Below are 23,124 nucleotides of genomic sequence, written 5' to 3'. Positions count from 1 at the left end.
AGAGTTTGCCCAAAAGGAATATGCTGTTGCATGATGCTCAGATTTACTGTTTCAGTAGCAAAATAGAATATGTTTCTATGCTTTGAGTTCCCATATAATTCTGTATAACAGATGCTGCACCATAGCTAACTGAATAGATGTATCTTTCAGAGGAACAATCATGTGTACCTCTGAACATTATGCTTCCCCCCCCCAAAGTGGTTAACTAATACTAATAGAGTTCAGAGTTTTTATTTTCTTTATGTGAAAGATAAATAATTCCAACTCTTTGCATTTCTTAGATTTGCTACTTGTGTATCTTTCTCCATTTGAACTAAATGTAAGATTCTTTGGCCTGGCTCACTGGAGCCAAACCTTCTCTTGATTTGGAGGGAAAGTTAAATTATTGCATTCTTTCCATTGCTGGTTGTGCAATCTGAAGTGGTAACTACCAAGTGTGTGCTAGTGTTACAGTTACATGGTGATTGTGCTATGGATAGAAGCTGTTCCTGTCTGGAACTTTCTCCAAAGGAGCCTGACAGCAGTAGTTTGTAACCACTGTCGAAGCTTGAATCTATCTTATTCATTGAGGAGAGAAGCTTTCCTTTTTATATAAACAATTCAGATTGAGTTAAGGGAGAGGATCAAGTGTTCCTCTTTGGAGTTGCAAGGCTGTTGGCTTTTGCTTCTCCAAATCTGTTCCCCAAATTAGGAAAAAGAAAGTGCTTGTGAAAAAGATGTGCATGGCATAGGGAAAAAAGTGCATGTGAAAATATTTGAGGTATCAGAATCAAAATAGGGAGGGAAGAGAGGGTGTTCTGTAGATAGTCAGAAAGACCCTGACAATCTATCTGAAGGGAGAAATCCTGTAAATGATGTTAATTTATCTCCTCTTCGGATGCAAGTTCCCAGAAAAACCTTGAACCACTCAGTTAATATGTTTCTGTATCAATATTTAAACCTGATTCTAAGTAGTTTCATTGTTTTAATTTCTATCCAGCAAGTCTCAGAAATTGTAATGTTGGGGAAGAACTAAGAGTTCTTTCCTATGTTTATTTATAGTTGATTCTATAGATGCCTAGGATCCCTTAGCTGAAAGCCATTACTGTTTGGCTGGCCAGTTTAGAGATTGCCTTGTAGATATTGGCTGTGTCATGCATAAAAACAAGCCACAGAATGATTTGTTTGGTTTGGACAATGTGAAGTATGAACCCCCTAGTTTAGTATAGATTTATGTGGGAACCAAGTCATTACAGTTTGGTCAACAAATGATAGTTTTAAAGCCCTGTTCTGGGATTATGTTGACTGTTGATTGCAGTTCCACCTTTAATTTGCTGTTTACTGCTGTAAACATGATACCTGTACTTTCGTTGAATACCATTAATATCCAGGAAGTGCCTAGCTTACACCAAGTTTCATTGGATTTTGTTTTTTAAAAAAACTCTGCTTGCATTAATATCATTTCTTCTTCTTTTAATTTACTGCCAAGGCTCAGGTCTTGGAAACTATCTGAATATTTATATAGACAGAGATCATGCAACAACTTTTTGTCTGAATTAATAGTAAATAGTAAAGTATAGATAAATTAAAGATATGTGCACAGTGCATAAACATGTAAATCTGGAACATGGAATTGTTCTATTAGCCAAAGCAGATAAGATGCATTTTATTTATTAGATTTATTTTCTGCCCATCTCATTTTGATGCTATCTGAAGGCTTAAGTCACTGTCTATAAATATTTTTATAGATTATATAAAAATAATTTTATAGATTATATATAGTGGCTCAGTGGCTAAGATGCTGAGCTTTGTCGATCGAAAGGTCGGCAGTTCAGTAGTTCGAATCTCTAGTGCCACATAATGGGGTGAGCTCCCGTTACTTGTCCCAGCTTCTGCAACCTAATAGTTCAAAAGCACGTAAAAAATGCAAGTAGAAAAATAGGGACCAGCTTTGGTGGGAAAGTAACAGTGTTCCGTGCGCCTTTGCTGTTGAGTCATGCTGGCCATGTGACCACAGAGATGTCTTCAGACAGTGGTGGCTCTTCAGCTTTGAAACGGAGATGAGCACTGCCCCCTTGAGTTGGGAATGACTAGCACGTATGTGCGAGGGGAACCTTTACCTTTACCTTTTATAAATATTTTAGAGTAAGCTTTTGTATATGGTTATAAAGGACCGTGTTCACTTCTTCAGTATCTTAGATTGATACTAAGTGTGGTTTAGCAATTATCTGTTTATTTTCTGTTCAAAATCAAAAGCATTTTGGAAAGTTGGTAATGCATTGAATAGTAAGACATTTCCTTCACTTCAACAGTGGACTGCCTATCTGAACCAAAGATGTAAGTATTGAGATGGTCTGAAAACCCACAAGGTTATCACAATTAATGTGCTTTTTTTAATGAAATCATTCAATTCAATAATTTTTAATAGAATGCCAAATAACATCTAGTATTGCTTTTAGCATTCAAATCATACAGCTTCATGGTGCTGTTAAGGGTAATAATTTTTACCTTTAGACTTTTCTCTTCCTGTGAATGAAAGGAGATTTTAAGTGGCATTGCTCAAAACTAACTTTCTTGCAGCTGGTTTTTTTTTTTTTTGTAAAGATGTGACTCATTGATCTCAGACCTTTTTGAGTTGGCAGCAATTTTGGGGAAGTTAGGAGTAAATATCATAGAATTCAGTGAGAATTGTATCTGCTCTTAAATGCAATTTCAAATACAGACATTAGGATATATATTGATGTCTATATAGATCAAGGGTGTCAAACTTGCAGCATCACGTTGCCGTCACGTGACATTTTGCAACATTTTCCCCATTGGCAGAACTGGGGTGGGTGTGGCCTGCGTGTGATGCATCCGGCCTGTGGCTGGCAGTTTGATACCCCTGACAATGATGTTAGTGAGCCCATAGGCAAAAGAAAGTTCGGTATTGCAATGGTATGTCTATTGTTGGTACATAGAATGTTAAAATGATGAGGCAAACCAATGAGTATTATGGAGACCCTAACCTATGTTTCAACAGCAGATGCAGAGCATAAACAGTTTGAACAGTTGTAACAGTTTGCAGCATACAACACTGGAGAAATGTATCTTACTAATTATAGGAGACTGCAATTATAAAATCGGAAGTAAAATAACATCTGAAATAATGAGAAAATGTTGCCTTACTTTATGGAATGAAGCATGAAACATATTAATAAAAATCCTGCCAGGCATATTAAATGTTTATAGCAATTACATTTTTTTAAACACCTAAAAGAGGACTCTACACGTGGACATTGCCAGATGGAGATTACCAGAATAAAACTGGCTACATACACTATAAGCAAAGATGGAAATTCTTTTTTGTCACACAAACAAGGCCAGGTACTGACTGCAGCTCAGATTGTAACAATCTTGATTCAAAATTACCACTTAAATTTATAAAACAAATATATAAACAATATCAGCAATATTCCACATGTTTGCATTATGAAGGTAACAGGTTAAATGTATTAGAATTGATAAGTACTGTACAGTGCCTGAATACCTTTGGGTATTCAAGGCATCACATAGATGAAGCAAATAAAGGCATCTTGAAATGCAAACTAGTTGTCTCTTGATATACTAAAAATACTGGCCCTCCCCAAAAAGTCTGAAAGGCAATAAAAACAGAGGAAAAATAAATGCTGAGTTCTAGAGAAGAGCAAAAGGTAAGGAGTGCAAAGGAGTGCAAAAAACTGAGGATAACTGAATATGAATAGGTAGGTCCTACTATTTAACAGAAATGGTGATTAATAGCATTACTTCCTGGAAAACAGATATATTTAAGAAAAAGAGGGAAACATTTTATCAAGTGTGGATAATATTAAAGTATAGAGACATCACATTGACAATGAACATATGGACACCTAATATCAAAAACATCAAAAAAGCACAACAAAGAATGTTCTTTCTGCGCCAACTCAGAAATCTCGAACTGCCCAAGGAGCTGCTGATTCAGTTCCACAGAGGAATTATTGAGTCTGTCATCTGCACCTCTATAACTGTCTGGTTTGGTTCTGCAACCCAACAAGACAGACACAGACTTTAGAGGATAATTAGAACTGCAGAAAAAAATAATTGCTACCAACCTGCCTTCCGTTGAGGACTTTGTATACTGCACGGATACATACACGGACTTTGTATACTGCACGGAGTCAAAAAGAGGGTTGTGAAAATATTTAGACCCTTCTCATCCTGGACATAAACTGTTTCAACTCCTTCCCTCAAAACAACGCTATAGGGCACTGCACATCAAAACAACTAGACACAAGAACAGTTTTTTCCCAAACGCCATCACTCTGCTAAACAAATAATTCCCTCAACACTGTTAAACTATTCACTAAGGCTGCATTACTATTACTATTAGTCTTCTCATCGGTCTTATCACCCATCTCCTCCCACTTATGACTGCATGACTATAACTTTGTTGCTTGTATCCTTACGATTTATATTGATATTGATTGCTTCCTAGTATGATTTGATTACTTATTTCCACCCTATGACTATCATTAAGTGTTGTACGTATGATTCTTGATGAATGTATAGTTTAATGTACACTGAGCATATATATCAAAGACAAATTCCTTGTGTGTCCAATCACACTTGGCCAATAAAGAATTCTATTCTACATGTATTGTGAAAATTACGTTTTTTTCCAATTCTGACTATAGAGTGATGACAGTCGGGTCATTGGAAAGACTAAACAAGGAAAAATGAAACTGCTGCTGCTGCTGTGGAAAATTGTTGAGAATATTTTGGTCTACACAAAGGACAAATAATAATAACAAACTTAAGGCTTGGATATTTTGAATATATAATGAAAAGTCAAGATTCATTGCCTATTAGAGAAGACCATGATGCTTATGGGAAAAAATCAAAGGCAATTCAATGTTATTTATATAAAGATAAATTGTACAAGAAAAAACTAGTTATGCGACCCCCGAGCCAACCTATAATGTTAGAAACATGGGAAAAAATTTGGGTGAGGAATGTTAAATTCACGCAAGCACAAAATTTAAGAGAAAATTTTTATAAAATGTTTTATAGATGGCATTTAGATCCTAAAAAACTGTCATGTATGTATCCAAATGTGAAAGCAAAATGTTGGAGATGTGATTGTGAGGATGCTACCTATTATCATATATGGTGGACTTGCAAAAAAGTTAAAGCCTTTTGGATTAAAATATGGTGGATTATGCAGAACATTTTGAAAAAGAAGATCAAGTTTGTTCCACAGTTCTTTTTATTAGGAATAATCTCAGATTGCACTGTTATAGAGACAAAACTGATTCTGAATTTAATAACTGCTGCAAGATTATTGATTGCACAATATTGGAAGAAAGAAGACTTACCTACAATTGGAGAATGGATTAGTAAAGTATCAAATTTAGCAGAAATGGCAAAAATTTCTGCCTACTTGAAAGACTGTACACAAGAAAAATATATATTGGAATGGAGGAAGTGGATTGATTATATTCAAAATAAGTATCAGATTAAAAAATATCAATTAGTTTTTGAGTGAAGTTAGGAATTATTATGTATTAGTTTAAGAAAGAAGGGAATTGATAGTGTGATGGTGTGAAATGGAATATGTTTTATGTTATATTTTAGATTATGTTTGTTAGTTACAATACCCTGTATTCTGTTCTGGGAAGTCTCGGGGGGGGGGGGGAGGAGGTGGGGAAGGGGAAGACTATAAATTGATTGGTTGCCATTGTACAGGAATAATGGTAGAATTAAACAAGTTGGAATGGTGTAATGTCGGGACTGCTCGGCAAACACTCCCGAAGGGAAAGGGTAAGGAAAGAGGAGTAAAGAAGGAAGAAAGTAGGTAGGTAGGTGGGTAGGGAGGAAAGAAGGAAGGGAGAAGAAAGGATAGGAGGAGGAGAAGAAGGAGATAGAGGGTTAGAAAGGATGGTAGTGAGAAGTGGGAAAGAGGAGGGGAAGTAGGAAAGCGAGGAGAAGGTGGTGGGGGAAGTTTAAGAAGGATGAGAAGGGAAGAAAGGATTAAAGGGGGGAGTGGCAGTCGAGCAGCCCTGACTGAGTATAATTTGAGTATAGGACTGATTGTTGGATAAGTGATTGTATTGTACACTGGTCAAATTGTGGGAATTATTATGGAAAAATAAAAAAAATTTGCAAAAAAAAAAAAAAAGTGTTGTACGTATGATTCTTGATGAATGTATAGTTTAATGTACACTGAGCATATATATCAAAGACAAATTCCTTGTGTGTCCAATCACACTTGGCCAATAAAGAATTCTATTCTACATGTATTGTGAAAATTACGTTTTTTTCCAATTCTGACTATAGAGTGATGACAGTCGGGTCATTGGAAAGACTAAACAAGGAAAAATGAAACTGCTGCTGCTGCTGTGGAAAATTGTTGAGAATATTTTGGTCTACACAAAGGACAAATAATAATAACAAACTTAAGGCTTGGATATTTTGAATATATAATGAAAAGTCAAGATTCATTGCCTATTAGAGAAGACCATGATGCTTATGGAAAAAAATCAAAGGCAATTCAATGTTATTTATATAAAGATAAATTGTACAAGAATTTTAAAAAGCAGTTATTGACAGATAGACCTAGTGAAATGTTGTTCCTGGATCACAAAGAGTCAGGGGTCACTGAATAAGGACAACATAGATAACATAACTTCCTTCCAAGAAAATTTATTTATTTATTTATTTATTTATTTATTTATTAATCAAATTTCTAGACCGCCCTTCTCCCGAAGGTCTCAGGGCGGTGTACAGCCATATTAAAATACATAGATAGACAATGAATTTAAAATAAATTTTAAAATGAAATATTTAGCCGGCCAATTGAACTAAAAATAATAAAACCAATTAAAATCAGTATAAAATTTAAAATTTAAAATTTAAAAGCTAAAAAATCTAATCCAGTCCTGCGCACCTGAATAAGTGTGTTTTAAGTTCACGGCGGAAGGTTCTAAGGTCCGAGAGTTGGCGAAGTCCTGGGGGGAGCTCGTTCCAGAGGCGGGAGCCCCGCAGAGAAGGCCCTTCCCTGGGTGTCGCCAGACAACACTGCCTAGCTGACGGCACCTGAGGAGTCCCTCTGTGAGAGCGCACGGGTCGGTGAGAGGTATTCGGTAGCAGAAGGCGGTCCCGTAAATAGCCCGGCCCTATGCCATGGAGCGCTTTAAAGGTGATCACCAACACCTTGAAGCGCACCCGGAAGACTACAGATAGCCAGTGCAGACTGCGCAGGAGTGGTGTTACCCGGGAGCCACGAGGGGCTCCTTCTATCACCCGCGCAGCCGCATTCTGGACTAACTGCAGTCTCCGGATGCCCTTCAAGGGGAGCCCCATGTAGAGAGCATTGCAATAATCTAGGCGAGATGTCACGAGGGCGTGAGTGACCGTGCATAGGGCATCCCGGTCTAGAAAGGGGCGCAACTGGCGCACCAGGCGAACCTGGTAAAAAGCTCTCCTGGAGACGGCCGCCAAATGATCTTCAAAGGACAGCCGTTCATCCAGGAGGACGCCCAAGTTGCGCACCCTCTCCATTGGGGCCAATGACTCGCCCCCAACAGTCAGCCGCGGCTGCAGCTGACTGTACCGGGATGCCGGCATCCACAGCCACTCTGTCTTGGAGGGATTGAGCCTGAGCCTGTTTCTCCCCATCCAGACCCGTACGGCTTCCAGACACCGGGACAGCACTTCGATAGCTTCATTGGGGTGGCCCGGTGTGGAAAAGTACAGCTGGGTGTCATCAGCGTACAGCTGGTACCTCACACCGAAGCCACTGATGATCTCACCCAGCGGCTTCATATAGATGTTGAACAAGAGGGGCGAGAGAATCGACCCCTGCGGCACCCCACAAGTGAGGTGCCTCGGAGCCGACCTCTGCCCCCCCGTCAACACCGTCTGCGACCGATCGGAGAGATAGGAGGAGAACCACCGATAAACGGTGCCTCCCACTCCCAATCCCTCCAACCGGCGCAGCAGGATACCATGGTCGATGGTATCAAAAGCCGCTGAGAGGTCTAATAGGACCAGGGCAGAGGAACAACCCCTATCCCTGGCCCTCCAGAGATCATCCACCAATGCGACCAAAGCCGTCTCAGTGCTGTAACCGGGCCGGAAACCGGACTGGAACGGGTCTAGATAGACAGTTTCATCCAGGTGCAAGGGAAACTGATATGCCACCATACTCTCTACAACCTTCGCCGTAAAGCGAAGGTTGGAGACCGGACGATAGTTACTTAAAACAGCCGGGTCCAAGGCAGGCTTCTTGAGGAGGGGTCTCACCACCGCCTCTTTCAAGGCGGCCGGGAAGACTCCCTCCACCAAGGAAGCACTCGTAATTGCCTGGAGCCAGCCTCGTGTCACCTCCTGGGTGGCCAGCACCAACCAGGAGGGGCACGGGTCCAGTAAACATGTGGTGGCATTCAACCTACCCAACAACCTGTCCATGTCCTCGGGAGCCACAGGGTCAAACTCATCCCATAAAATATCACCAAGACCACCCTCGGACGCCTCCCCTGAGTCACTGCAATTTTGGTCCAGACCGTCCCGAAGCTGAACGATTTTGCTGCTCAGTACATAATACATACCCAATCCTGAGAATTTTGTGGTGGCTTTTAAGTAAAATAACTAAAAATCCATCAGTAAGTAATGCTATTGATCACCATTTATGTGAAATAGCAGGACCTGCTTGCTGTCAGGAATCTTTCATTTTTTAAAAGAGTAGCTTTTAGTTTCCTGTACAGATCTGACTCACAGATGATGGAACAACCTTATTTACCTTCTGTAGATTAAATTGTGTCTAAATTTTAAATGCTCTGCACATAATCAGGCTACACATGCACAAGGATTGTGGAATACACATAAGTTTATAAAGTTATGTTGTGATGAATTGTGAAATTAATACCAATCATGCTCAATTTGGTCTGTAGCAGGTTTGATTTTACCATATAGTTTGAGTATTTATGATGCCCAACTAATTAGATATAGTTAATCAATATTGGATTAGTGCCCAGTTTAATAACTATAAGACAACTAAAAAAAGAAAATGACAGGGTATTTGTCATCTATCGTTCACAGTTAAAATTATTCCAGTGTTTTGTCAAGGACAGATGCTGAATCTAGACATTATTTTTTTGTTATAGACTTGGTTCTCCGTACAGCTACACCAGTAACAAAAAGCTTCATATAAAAGACACAAACCACAGGCAGACTCAGATGACAACTTTGGTCCTATATTAATTTATTTAATCAACAATGCTTAATATTTTTGCCTTAATAGCACAATTAGATTGATTTCTGCAAATCTGAGAAACAGCAATATCAAAAATCTTGACAGCTACTTGGGGAGTGAAACATACATTCATTTTGGTACTTTTTGAACAACTAATGGCTGCAGTGAGTGCAGTGATCATTATGATACTATACACATAAGTAGGACTAAGATTTTCAGAGATTGTGGTTTGAAAAAAATAACCCTTTCATGTGTGATAAGCCTTTCTTCTGACCTCTTTTTGCTTCTACCAAAATTGTTTGTATTTTGGGGCATTAAATTTCATAGCAGAATTTCTGCAGGCCACTAAAAAGTGGTCAGGATTGGTCTATTGGTTATTTATCTTTATAGGAAAGGACCATTTCAACCTACTGAACTATTGAGTATTGGAAATCCTTTGGGGGAGGAAGTGGGAAGAATTTCAGAAGAAAATTCAGTTCTGAAGTTATATATACTTTGTCAAGAAATTCAGTATCATTACTTGAATTGAGCTCACAGGTGCTTTTTTAAAATAAATATTACATATTCAGTAATTTACCAAAGCCAGGAAATTAGTATTATCACTTAACACTGGTTTTAAATGACTGCTGCAACTATTTTAACTGTATGTAATTTACATTGCCTGATTTGTTTGCTTTTTATTTTCCTTCAGTTTCACTGCCTGATCATCCTCCCAATCAGTTATGTGTGTGCGAATCTATCATCTATCTGTCTGTCTGTCTGTCTGTCTGTCTGTCTGTCTGTCTGTCTGTCTGTCTGTCTACCTACCTACCTACCTACCTACCTACCTACCTACCTATCCATCCATCCATCCATCCATCTATCCTCTATCTATCTTTTCATGGCTGCTTTTATTAATTTATTGCATCCAGGCTCTGGTCCAGCCACAATAAATTAGATTTACAGATGCAATGTTATTTGACTTATTTTTTCTTTAACAGAATAATGCAAATACTTCTTTGGAAATGTTTATGCAGTTCTTGCTTCTCATGTCCCAGGAGCCTCAAATTACTTCCTTAGTAACGGATTCAAGCTATCTTTCTCTCTGTCTAAATAGAAGAAAATGCAGAGAAATAGAGCAAAACCTAAAATGTAATTTGGCATAGGCACATTTATCTGATATGAATAATTTTTAGATTACAAAGAGCCAGATCCCAAATTATACCTTTATAGTCACAGATCCATCTAAGTATATTAGGTTGCCTGCATATCTCAAAAACTTATGACTAAAATATGATTAATTTCCTATCTATATGCTGTTTCCCAAAGCTACCTACAACAAAATTTTACTAGTACATTTGTTTTCATCTGAGAAAACCTACAAGACTCTGGACATATGTATATAGTTTTACAAGGACATGTGGATTCACACAGCGACATGTCTAAAATTGGGAGTTTCTGGTCACAGTGGCTACTGTCTGGATTGGGTTCATACATGTTTATATTGTTAACTTCCTTTGATAAACTTCCAGTAGTACATCCCAGCCTGAACTGTGAGACACTTTGCCACCCAACAATTCTTGGAGGACATTATGTGTATGAATGTATGTTTTATAGGTAGTGCTCAACTAATGACTGTAATGGAGCCTGCCCATCATGATTGTAAGTCATGACGGTTAGAAGTCGGATCATCCATGTGATTCACCCTTTTTATGACCCTTTTTTGTAGTGATCACTAAGTGAAGACAGCCGTCATAAAGCAAATGACACAGCTATTAAGCGAAGCAATGGTTCCCTATGGGCCGGTTTTGCCAAAAACCAGAAGTTTTTCAGCAAAACCATTATAAAATGTGGTCACATGACTGTGGCATGCTGCAAACAGTCATAAATGGGGGCTGGTTGTTCAGCATCCACCATGTGGTCACATGAATGCACAGGTGGGGGCTGGATGTCAGAACTTCAGAACTGGGTCATAATTAGCACCCAGAGCGATCTGTCATAACTTTGAACAGTTACGAAAGAACCACTTATAAGTCAAGAACTGCCTATATTTTGTTGTATTGGCTTGAAATTGTGGGGCCATGAAAGTTTAATATAGCTGTAGAATAGAGAAAGGTGACCTGTACCGTGTTTCCCTAAAAATAAGACCCTGACTTATATTTTTTGAACCCCGAAATAAGCACTTGGCCTTATTTTTAGGGAGGTCTTATTATTTTGCAACACGTGGTGCAAGATGGGCCTCCTCTTGCCATCTTACCGTATTTCCAGCTTTTCATTTAAATATTTTCTGGGTAGGCTTATTTTCAGGGGGAGGCTTATTTTAGCGCATGTGCTCAAAAGCCCGATCGGGCTTATTATCAGGGGATGTCTTGTTTTCGGGGAAACAGGGTAGTATTCCATATGTTTTTGAACTAGAATTCAAGGCATCCTTCATGATTTGTACAGCTATTGGGAGTTGCAATTCAGAAATGTAGGCTGTCTGGCTTTGCAGTATAAACCTTTTCAGCCTCTTGCCTGCTTTTCACAAAATGGAAGTGAAACCAGAAACTGATGCCCTGTAACGCTATATTGCTTTGGGAGGGGAGGAGGACAAAAAAAGGGCTTCGTATTGGGTGCTTTAGTAGCGAGAATGAGAGCTCATGTGTCTGCCAAGGCTCTTGTGTGCCTGTTTACTATTTCCATATTCATCTTAGATACAGAATATTTTCTGGAAGAACATAGAAGAACTGCTCATACCTCTCAATGCTCAAAGCTTTGAATCCTTTTTGTGATGGAGGTGAGAGAAGCAATTGGGTTCTTAGTGGGTGTATGCATGTGTATTTCTGTGTGTGTGTGTGTGTGTGTGTGTGTGAGAGAGAGAGAGAGAGAGAGAGAATGAGATTCTTCTTTGAATACAAAGTGCCTCTAATAACTACTACTGCCTGCTTTTGAATTTGAGAAGCTGTTCTGGTGGCTTCACTGCAAAACAAAGCTACAACTTTTCTGAATGGCTGTTGTTGTGTAAGCAGGCATTTTGCTATGGATACTCATTTCTTCTAATATGTTTGCGATATATTGGCTCTGACTGGCAATTGGCTAATGTTGACAATGTGTTAATCAGAGCTTTATTTTCATAAGTTGTCCATTCCTGCAACTCTTCGTGTTTAAGTAGCTACAAGTGAATGATGTATTGGGTGGTATGGGGAATCCACCGTTTTCCATTACTCTTTTAGGGATGCCAGTTGGAACAAAACAGTATGATTATAGGCCTTGGTCCTTGGATTTGGATTTGTCTGTACACATACAGGAAATACTATTTCAGAATAGTACCAAATAATTAGAGACATGTTCTATTTCAAGGATAGCTGTTATAGTATTAAAGAACAATGAAACAGTGAACAATCCTGGAGGTACAACTTTGATATTCTTGGTTATCATAATGTAATAAATCAGTTGTGAGGCCTGATTCCAACACTGAGCAAACATTTTCAAACTAAATCAAAAGTACATGGATTCTAAAAGCAATGGATTAGAAAACTGAGCAAAAACCAAGTACTTTTACAAATAAAAAAGACTGTTTGGAAATCTAGTTCATGTATGCTATCTTTCAATAGCTAATTTAAGAATAGAAATCTTTCATAATTTGAAGAAAGGTTGATATATTTAATCATCTTTCCCTGAACAATAATTCCTTCTTATCTCTGGCTTCGTATTATATTTCGTTGTACTATAATCAAAATACCGGTTCCTGTAAAATGCTTTGTGGATTCAGGCTTATGACTCCTACAAAGAGGAGGAAGGGGCAAAGAAGAAATCAGTGTTGTTCATAAATAAAATTAGGTTGGTTAGCTAGTAAGGTCAGCCAACATTTGTGGCTTCCTAATGAAAAATTGATTGAAAAGTGTGTCTTAAAATTCATTATATATGTCTTAGAATGGCGTGATCTTCCATTTTGAGAATGGAAGCAAACGTTTGTGGAGTGCATTAAGCAAAGCTGTTTCTTTGTGTACAGATATCAATAATTATCAATATCTTTGATGTTACTGTCCAAAACTAGAACCTTGTATTTTTGACAATTCATGTACTGTACAATTTTCTTTAAGCTAGACCTGTATTTCTCTTTAATCTTTTCTTGTGTAATTAATTGAGGTAGGAAATACTTCTCATTATATATGTATTCTAAAATATTCCAATTTCATTTCCTTGATGACATTTGCAATTTCCCAATCTCTTCTGTTTCTTTGAAGGACTCATTCCAGTTATGATATTTTAAGTTATCTTTTGTAAATTCACATTTCAAAGGCTTCTGTTCTCCTGATTGCCACCGAGGTCATTGCCTGCTCTTTTACTTCATACAAAAGAAACACAAGACATAACAGCATACAATTTGCTGCGCAAGTTCCAATTTTAGGTCCCAACAGCAAACAAGCTGACTGATTTTTTTGAAAAGCTACCTTCATCTGTTTAATCCTTACCCTTTGCTAAAACAGGAACAAAGAGTCTATTTAAATTCCCTTGGCTGCTGTTATTTAATTTGGATGTGATAGGAGGGAATTTAAGCAGGATGATTGAATGTAAATTAGTTTTCAATTAATTAGCAAATGCTTTATAATTTGTCCATAGAAACACTGGTATGATTTCCTTAACTTTGCTTTAATGTGCTGTTTAGAATTTTAGGGCACATCTAGATACTACTGAAAATCTTACCATGACCTTTAACTGGATGAAATCATACACACAATTTTTGAACCAAGGTACCTCAAATGGGCTGATTTACAGAATGCGTCCATGTGTCTGGGATCCATAACTCCCAAGGGATGATATTTGGGAAAGTTGATGCTGCTTCATTGCTACTGGTTGCTGCTGCCATCGTCATGTGATGTTCATTTTCAACATCACTTTCTAAAAATGCAGCAGTTGTTCATATTTTCACAGATTACATTTGATTTTTGACACTTATATTAGGTCAGGAAGCAGACTTGATAAAATAACTTTAAATTTATTTTTACCTCATAGCTACTATCAATGCCACTCAAGTGCAACAGTGATGTAAATTCCAAGCTGCTGCTGCAGCTGGGAACAGTGAAGGGCAGTGATGAAGGGTTCCTTGTTTCTCTCTTTGTTATCTCAGACACTTCATGGCCTTAGCTATGTTTTGATTAAACAATGGTTTCCTTGCTGCTGTGTCAAGCAGTTCTAAATCGCAGGTTGTTTTCCATACGTCTTCCTTAGCAAAGCAGTAGTGCATGCTTAAGCTTGTTCTATTTTTTTATGAATTTTTAGACCACTTTTACTTCAGAAGACTAAGTGATTTACAAAGAGCCTTCTCATGATTCTTTTCTTTAGGCTTCTGGCTCTTAGTTTAGAATGAGTGACTGGAGTATTTCTCCTTCTGTGGCTAAATCAGATTGCATTCAAGAGATGCCATCCATTAATGCTGAAAACTCAGAGGTGTCCTTGGCAGAAGCCAGCCCTGTTTGGCCTAACAGAATTCAATACAGTGCAATCACAGACCTGTTATTACTCAAACTCAGGTGGCTGAATGCCACTTGCCCCTCTAAGAAGTTGGATGCTGACTGCTCGGGGTCGCATAACTACTCGTACATGGGGAATAATTGCAATCCCCAATTCTCATCACGAATGGGATTCAATGGGTTACCCGCACTTGTCGGCCTAGGGTAAACACACACTGAGCGAGACAGTATGTTTATAGATGTAAAAAATTGCTAAACTGTTTAAACAGAAATCCAGGTCAGGATTCATATATTTTCCTACCCTTTCTGTTAGAAAACTGATACAGTACTGAAAAAAACGGCCACACAGGGTTTAATTAAATACAAAGTAGGGTTGCAAAATTGAGTATGTTCACATGGCCTACTTTGTGAAATAGTTTTTCTCTAGGGAGGACAACACATATTAGGGTAGACTTATAGTCAAGAGAAATCACTATACGTCACTGATTGACAGGATATTGTTACTCTTTTTCATAGAGCAGATATCTCGCAACACCTGACAAGCAGAACTCCCAAGTATGATGGTTTCTGGACAAGTACCATATGTTCCCATTCACTTATATGCTGTAAAGTTCTGATCTAATGATGGGAAGAAGAATTTATTTTTATTTTTTCAATGACTTGTTCAATTTTATACCTCTTTCTTTTCTAAGCAAAGAAGCTTAAATTTGGCAATTTTTTTCCCATGGGAAAATGACTTCACTATTTTATTTTTGCTTGTTGAACAGAACTGCCCATAGTATTCCAAATATGACTCATTGTGACATTTTTTAAAAGAAATATTTCCTAATGATTCTCAAGATGAAAAGTGTGTTTACCAGAATAGCCTAATTAAAGTTTTCATCAAACTTCCATCCCTACCCCAAGATCTCTTTCCTAGTCGGTTTCTCCTAGACTATTTCCTATTAATATACGTATGAATTTGGGCTTTTAAAAATTAAAAATTATTGTTACTATGCTATAATGTGCATTATTCAGTACTGTCACTACTGTGAGCCTTATCTAGAGTTGGAAGGAACCATCAAGCTAATCTCCTGCTGGGTGCAGAAATCTACATTAAAGCACTCCTGATACATTATTATTAAGCCTCTGCTCGAACACGCCCAGCAGAAGAGAGTTGAGCTCCTTATGCCTGATCCTCTTGTTTGGAGAAATCCATTTAAAGTTCTTCATCATCCTTTTCCATCTTAAACCTCACTCAATAATTTGGTAGTGTCAATAAACTCCATCAACTTTCTAGTCCTCCATAATTAGATAATTTAAGGATGAGTTAAAAATCAGCTAATTATCTTCCATTGTTTGTGGAGGAAAAGCTCTTTCTATCACCCACCATTCACAGTTGTAACTGCTGATAATTATTGGGTGTGCATCCTATGTTCCAGAATTCAAATTATTATATTTGAATATAGTATCATATTGGGGATTGAATAATGGAGATTGCTATAATTTCTGTAAAACAACCAAAGGGAATAATAAGCTAAAGTGCAATCAAATCATGTACAAAAAAGCCATTTTGCCTGTTAATTTTTCTTTGTTTTCCCCCTTCCTCCATGAAGGCAGAACAAAAGAAACCAAACCCCTCATTCATGTTGTAATCACTAGTTGACACAACATATTCCACAGATCACCTGCTCATAGTACTGTTCCAGGAACATTGTCTTGCATCAGATATTCCAGACAGCCCTGTATTATAAACTTTTTGTGCCACATATAATTGTCTTACTTCCTCCTCCCCAAGAAACCTAGGAATTGTAGTTCGGCAAGAGTGCTGATCATTCATTTAGAAATTAATAATATCATCTATCAGGATTCCCTAGAGAGGATGATGAAATGTGCAGAATCTCTAATCTGAGAGGTAATACCAGGCATTGTAAACTGTGATGCTTGCTCTCACTTAACGAATGCACTAATCCCTGTTCCAACCATTGATAGATGTAATTCTAGTTCCACTAAGTGGTACTAAATGCATCTCACTATAATCAGTTCACTAAATGGGTGGGTTGAGTTGGCCTAGTGGAAAATTTTCTCACTTCATGCTTATCTGATTGTAACATGGACACAGCCTGCTTCATTAGCCTGTAATGTTGTAATGTGCCAGTTTAGTTGCTGATATTTTGGCGTGGGTTCTTGGGAGGGATGAATCAACTGTATGACCAGTTCTCTTCTCCTACACAGTTGCAAATCTTTTGAAGGTCCCTTTGGACAAAAGGCAACAAATTCCCCTGGTTCCCAGCATCTGAGTCAGTTTCCTTCATCTGGCTTTTGTCCAAGACAAGAGTTGGAAAGAGGGGTGGAAGAAAGCACAGCCTGCTTCATTAACTTAAAATGAATTTGCTCAGGCAAATGACATTTCTTGCTTTTCAAAATCAAGGCAGTTTTTGTTCAAGCACCATCCTTTCTCCCCTCCCCCATTTTGCCTATGGATAGTAACAGAAACAATGTCTTCCTGCGAAGTTTCTCATAATCCCTACTAAACTCTAGTGACCTACACAAGGGGAGCTTGCTGGCAGGAAATTGGATGACTTAGTTGCCATCACACCTTTGCTAAACTTCTAAATCCCACTGTGTTAGTAGGGCAGAACCTTCTCTAGCCACTTGTCCTTCACCACATGGGATGGTTTTGGCTTTGATCTGCATCTCTGTGTCTTTTTCAGCAAATAGTTTGGGTTCCTTATAGCCCCATATGTTACCTCACCTGAATTATCAGCAAAAAGCAAGCTAACAGGGAGCTTTTATAGAGGAGCCAGGTGGGTCAAACAGAGAGGTTCTTATGCTTCCTTGGCCCTGAGAATGGTTAATGGGGAAACTGGCCTGGATTTGCAAAGCCTGATACCGGCATTCAGCCATATATTGACAATGTGCCAAGCTTCCAAGTTCTCTAACAAATGCTCTCCCCAAAGCTTCTCTGAAAAAGAATAAATTTATACTTTGGATAGTGCTTCAGTCTGTTCTTTGTATGCCTGAAATACTTTAAAGGAGGAAAGAGAATTCAGATATAGAGAAAGAAAGAAAGAAATTGTCTATCCCTACAGCAACCAAACATGAAAAACTACCAAGGCAGAAGATGGATGTAACATTCTAAGTTTGGTTTGTATTGTCCTGTAGCAATCTTTGAGAGTCTGCTGAATAAGGTTGGTTCTCTGAGAGAATCTAGACTGGCAGGCCAAATCTAAAGGCCCCTGAAAAAGAGGATATGTGTGCTAAGATAAGAAAAAGGTCCCAATTCCTCCATTTGTTGTTAACAAACATATCAGGCCCTCTAATCAGAATTCTGTGTAAAAATGATCAAATAAATGATCAGTTAAGAATAAAAACTGTCTCGCCAAGTAGCAGCTGTCTTTAATACTTTCCCTACCATCACAGCACCTGAGCTATGAACGGCAGGGGATTTTCTAGTAATTTTCCATAGGTGATTTAGAAATTCTGCTCCCTGTAGTGATGGTTAGTGTTGCATGTGAGGATGGGATGGGGGTGCCTTGCAAGGGAGATATCCTGGGGAAGAAATTCTCTTCTAATTTCACATAAAAATCTTGTTTAAAAAAACCAGGTATAATTGAAAGTTTTATTTTTGTAAACAAAATATTCATAGGAAAAGCAAAAGCAGGTGGAAGTGGATGGAGAGGTGCAGTTTTGCTTGTTTTTCATCACTGGAAAATAGAGGACACATTTTTCCATTCTTTGCAATAGGAAAGTTACTGTTTTTGAATAGGAAGAATCCTGTAAAGAATGTATTTATCTGGGATTTTGAAGACAAAGATATTGGCGTAATTTATTTTTCCTGCCTTCTCAAATTTCTTTTAAATGCATGTTACACCTGGGATCTTAAACAGATTGTAATAAGCAGTATGTTTATTGGTGTTTGCAAAGGAGTTGTCTGAGAAACAGTAATTATAAAATAGTTTCTAAAAACAAAAAATAATAGATGTAGAATGGATAAACGTTTTGATAATTTTAACATGTACAATGTAGTTGGCATTCAGTTTACAAGAAAGCAAGAAAACAACCTTCATAGCAGGGGTGGGTTCTAAAAAATTTTACTACCGGTTCTGTGGGTGTGGCTAGGGGAAGAGATGATTGAGTGGGCATGGCCAACTTGACGTCACTCATGCACTCAGTCACATGACCCTACCACCAAGTCACGCCCACCGAAACGGTGGCAAAAAATTTGGGACTTTTTGACACTTTTTTTTTGACAACCCGGTCCCATATCCAGGGCGGGATGCAGTGGAGTGGTCATCTCAGCTTTCCCTCCGTTGCCCTTCCTGGCCGAAAAGCGCCCCTTCTTGCCTCTGATGGGCCTTCCCCGTGGTTGTAGCCGGAGCGGGCAGGCCAGGGGTGATGGCAACGGCAGAGTCTGGTACTTGGGGAGGGCAAGGTTAGCACACTCCCAGCCGTGCCCTGCACGGCCTCCGCCGGCTCAGCTGCAGCCCAGACGAGCTAAGGAACTGCAGGGAGCCTCCTGTATGTTGCACTCCCCCCTCCCAGCCTTCACCCGCTCCATTTTCAGGCACCCAGCTTACTGGGCTGTCGTCATCCCTGTCACAGCTCAAACAGCGGCGGCTTTGGGAGACGCTGGCAGCAGGGAGCTGCGGGCGAAGGCTGGGGGGGTGCAACACATGGGAGGCTCCCCACAGTTCCTCAGCTCATCTGGGCTGCACCTGAGTCCTCTGCCCTGAGCCGGTGGACGGAGGCACCCCTCCCCAGCCAGATCGTTCCGGATTTGACTTGGAGGAAAGCGCAGCTCATGGCTGCTATATTTCGCTGTGCTGGACAAGTGTAGAGGAAGAGACAGCCAGTGGAGAGCACAGAGCTGCTCCAGTCCACGTGTTCTCCAGGTCAGCGGCTGTTTCTCTCCTTCGTTACTCTTTATGGGAAAGCGTTTGGTGCAGCACAGCGAAATTTAACAGCCATGAGCCGTGCTTTCCTCCAAATCTCATCCGAAAAGCTCTGTGCAGAGAAAAGCTCCTGTTTCCCTCTGCTGTCCGCAGCGCTTAGGGGAAAGCTTACTACCGGTTTGGAAAACTAGTCCCTAAAGTTACTACCTATTCGACAGAACTGGGCAGAACCAGTAGGAACCCACGACTGCTTCATAGACTAGCATTTTCTTAAAATCCTTTCCCCTCCTATTTTCTGTAATCTGGTATGCTTTGGGCTTTGTCTTTTTTGTAACAATTAGTTATCAGATATTTTATTGTTCGGTAACAGTAAGAAAGGAAGGCCAAGAAGAAAACTAAATTTACCAGGTTTCACTTGATTTGCGACCGTCATTCAATAGCTCCTTTGCCAGAGGGAAAAACAAAAATCCTTACCACATTAAAAATGGACCCCTTATCTTTTCATTTTCCCCTCCAACATTTTTCTTATTTTGTCTTTAAATTGAGGACTGCAGCTGTGCTTTTTTATCGATCTAGCGTAAGTGCAGGATATAAAAAGAAAAGGTAAGTAGTAAAGTTTACCTTGTGCTGTATCATGGCATTAAGCATTTCCCTGCATTTAGAACCACAGCATTAGCTTATATGAAGGGTGAAACTGGCAAGGGGGAAACCAGTAGTTCTTAGGCCAGAAAGAATTGCTGTGTAAATATAGAACAGATGCTCTGACTCTCAAGGTTCAGAAAAGAATGGCCAAATATCTTTTGGCTCAAAAAAGAGGAAAAAGTCCTGAGATTCTTCCTCTTCCCTTCCCTCGTATGCAGTTTAACTCCTTTATGCAGCAGGTTGATTTTCTCTCTGTGTGTATATAATTCTTTGCTGGCAATAACTTATCTAGCCATAAGTTAAGTTTGAGAAGCTCATTCTGTTAGCTAGCTACTGAAATGCAGAATTTAATTTCCAGAGTGGAGAAATTTATTACCCTGACTGGTGCGAATGCTTCCAGTATGGTGAAATGAAATGCAGAAAGCTGTGAATCATGGCACATGTCAAGATATGTATGTGTTGTTCTGGTGTGTTTGAGCCCAGCATTTATCCTTATAGTAAATGAAACAAAATGTTAAAAAGTTATGATATTTATGAGTTACTTACCAAGCACATTTACCGTAATTATATTAATATTATATTAATATTATATTAATATTATAATACTTTAATAATACTTTGGTTACTTTAATATTATATTAAAGTAACCAAAATATCTTTACAATCCCTAAGGCATATCAATTTTGAGCACCTCAAATGTTTGGAAATTAAAAGTTGAAAAATTGGACACTCCCTAATGGTGGATGCTAACCATAAAGTCTTTAATAGATGATGCTAACTGTAGCAGGAATTCTTCCTCTTCCTCCCCATTACTCCAGTTGCTGAATGCACAAAAGTCCTGGCAGTAAAGTTAAGATCTTTATGCCCATTGCTTTGTGTCGTCTGTTTGCCAAGTTGCATGAATTATTTATTACGCTGCTGTATCGGCACTTGGTTAATGCCCTGCAGGATACATTAGAAAATTGCCAGTGTCCCAGTGTCTCAAAAACTGAGATACACTAAGGGAATGCTGAACAGTACGGTATTTTTTTATATCCTGTTCTAAAATTCTGCAAAATCATCCAGTACTATAATAACAAGTTCAACCACTGTTGTTATAAGATATTTGTGATGTTGGAGGATAATTGGTATTTGTGGGGAAAAGAATGTTGAAAATTAGTAGTATTCTTTGAATGTCCAGTCCTTTTGGTTCATTGGCTGGACTTTGTAGCCAAGTACCATGAGCGCTGGTTTCCTTTTTGCTTTGGAAGCAAAGCAGTAATATGACAAGATAATTTCACCGGGGGGGGGGCATGCACACATGTGTGGAGGGGCAGGGCTCATGTGTGGGGCTCGTGCGTGCATTGCATTTTGGGGGTTCAGGTGTGTGCACATGCGTCTGGAAAAGGTCTGGAAAAGTTTGCCATCTCTGCTTTAAATTGTCCAGAATTACGGTATATAGTACTTAGCAATAGCATATAAGATGGACAGCCATATATGTTTTCTGATAAATGACTAAAGAGGATGATCTGTTAAAAAATTCTTCACTTAAGCCTTAAAAACAATAAAAAACGCTGCTTTACTTCAAACAGTCTAAACCAGGGACCTCAGGGACCACTAAATTCATAATTTTAAATCCTGCGGACCACTAATATGATCTGCCTAATGACCGGCTGGATGGGGGTGGCTAGGTTGTCATGTGACTGGGTGGGCTGGCCAACTCGATGTCACTCATGTGGAGGAGTGCCTCACCAGCTTCTACTCGCCCCACCCCTCCCAGACACTCCTTGCCTCCCTAGGCTCCTTAGGGCCCCAACAGGAAACAGTTGTTGGAGCTAAGCAGCCACCATGAGAAAGAGTTGGCAAAACAGCTGGCTCAGTTCAAATTGGATCTGACCAAGAAGGAGACTTAGCAGAAGCACCACACTGAGGACCACGAGCATAGGCTTTCCAAGCAGAAGAAAGACCTATGGGAGTGCAAGGCCAGGTACCGGCACCTGGAGGCTCAGCGGGCTGAGATGGTCAGCAGTTCCAGGCCATGAGGCAGTCCTACTGGAACAAGGCCCTCTGGCTCTTCACCACCAGCAGCACTTCATTCTAGCCCCCCTTCAGTAGGAATTTCTGCCCCCCTCCGACCCACACAAAAAGACCCCAAAGGGAGAGACTCTCTAACAACCATTCATTGTATGTATCCAGCCCAGGGACCATAGTTCGAGGACCCCTGATTTAGTGCAATATAAAAAATGCAAATAATTTTTCTGCGGACCACCAAAGTTTTCTCACAGACCACCAGTAGTCCACGGACCACAGTCGGTGACCACTGGTCTAAACTGCTATTGCCTACTCTGTGTTTCAAGCTTTCAGAACAAAGGTATTTGTGATCACCTGCAACTTAATCTTTTTTAATTCAAACTTCTAGGAATTGATACTGGGGCCTTCAGTGCACAAAGCTTCTATCCTAAAACAAAGCTGTTTATTAAGAACAAGGTTAAATCTATTGCCTTGTAACAGAGGAATTTTTGCCTTGTTTTGTTAATACTGTAGCTGCATTAAAAGTTCTCTTGTGGCAGAATAAACAAGAGTCTGTTCTTTGTGGATTGCCTGAAATAAACTTATCTGCCACTGCCAATTAATCTCCATCTTATGAGTTGCTAAGAAGCCAAAGCAAGCAACAGTTGAAGTTGATTGAACTCATCTGTGAACAACTGCATTCTGAAACACAATTGAACTAAGCCTGTGGTAAAATCTTTCCAGCACTACCAGCAGTAATATTTGTAGTCACTTAGTTATTTTGAAATAAATATTAACAGATATTTTAGTTTTGAGATTAAAACTCTTATTGTTGGCATTTCACATTTTAATAATTTACTAGTATAATTTTTAACTATGGAAATCTCTAATCAGCCAGCAGAATTGTTCCGGTTTCTCTCCCTAGCCAAAGATAATCCCTCTGGGTGATGAAGAG

General features: G+C 39.2%; 1 protein-coding gene across 3 annotated transcripts in view; it reads left to right on the top strand.

Annotated features, from left to right (window-relative positions):
* Positions 1 to 23,124, top strand: part of PKN1 (protein kinase N1) — a 79,714-nt gene that overhangs the window by 7,449 nt on the left and 49,141 nt on the right. Inside the window, exon 1 of one of the 3 annotated variants that reach the window (XM_058168664.1) lies at positions 11,938 to 11,987. The exons of the other annotated variants lie outside the window; for them this stretch is intronic. Within the exon in view, the coding sequence (XP_058024647.1) occupies positions 11,982 to 11,987 (6 nt within the window). The 5' untranslated portion in view covers positions 11,938 to 11,981. Of the gene's footprint in view, positions 1 to 11,937; positions 11,988 to 23,124 lie in introns of those variants that run through there. 3 annotated transcript variants of the gene reach the window in all.

Source organism: Ahaetulla prasina, chromosome 2 (assembly GCF_028640845.1).
Source record: "Ahaetulla prasina isolate Xishuangbanna chromosome 2, ASM2864084v1, whole genome shotgun sequence".
Classification (NCBI taxonomy): domain Eukaryota; kingdom Metazoa; phylum Chordata; class Lepidosauria; order Squamata; family Colubridae; genus Ahaetulla; species Ahaetulla prasina.
Note: the sequence above shows the minus strand (reverse complement) of the source record. Positions and strands in the feature narration are given on the sequence as shown.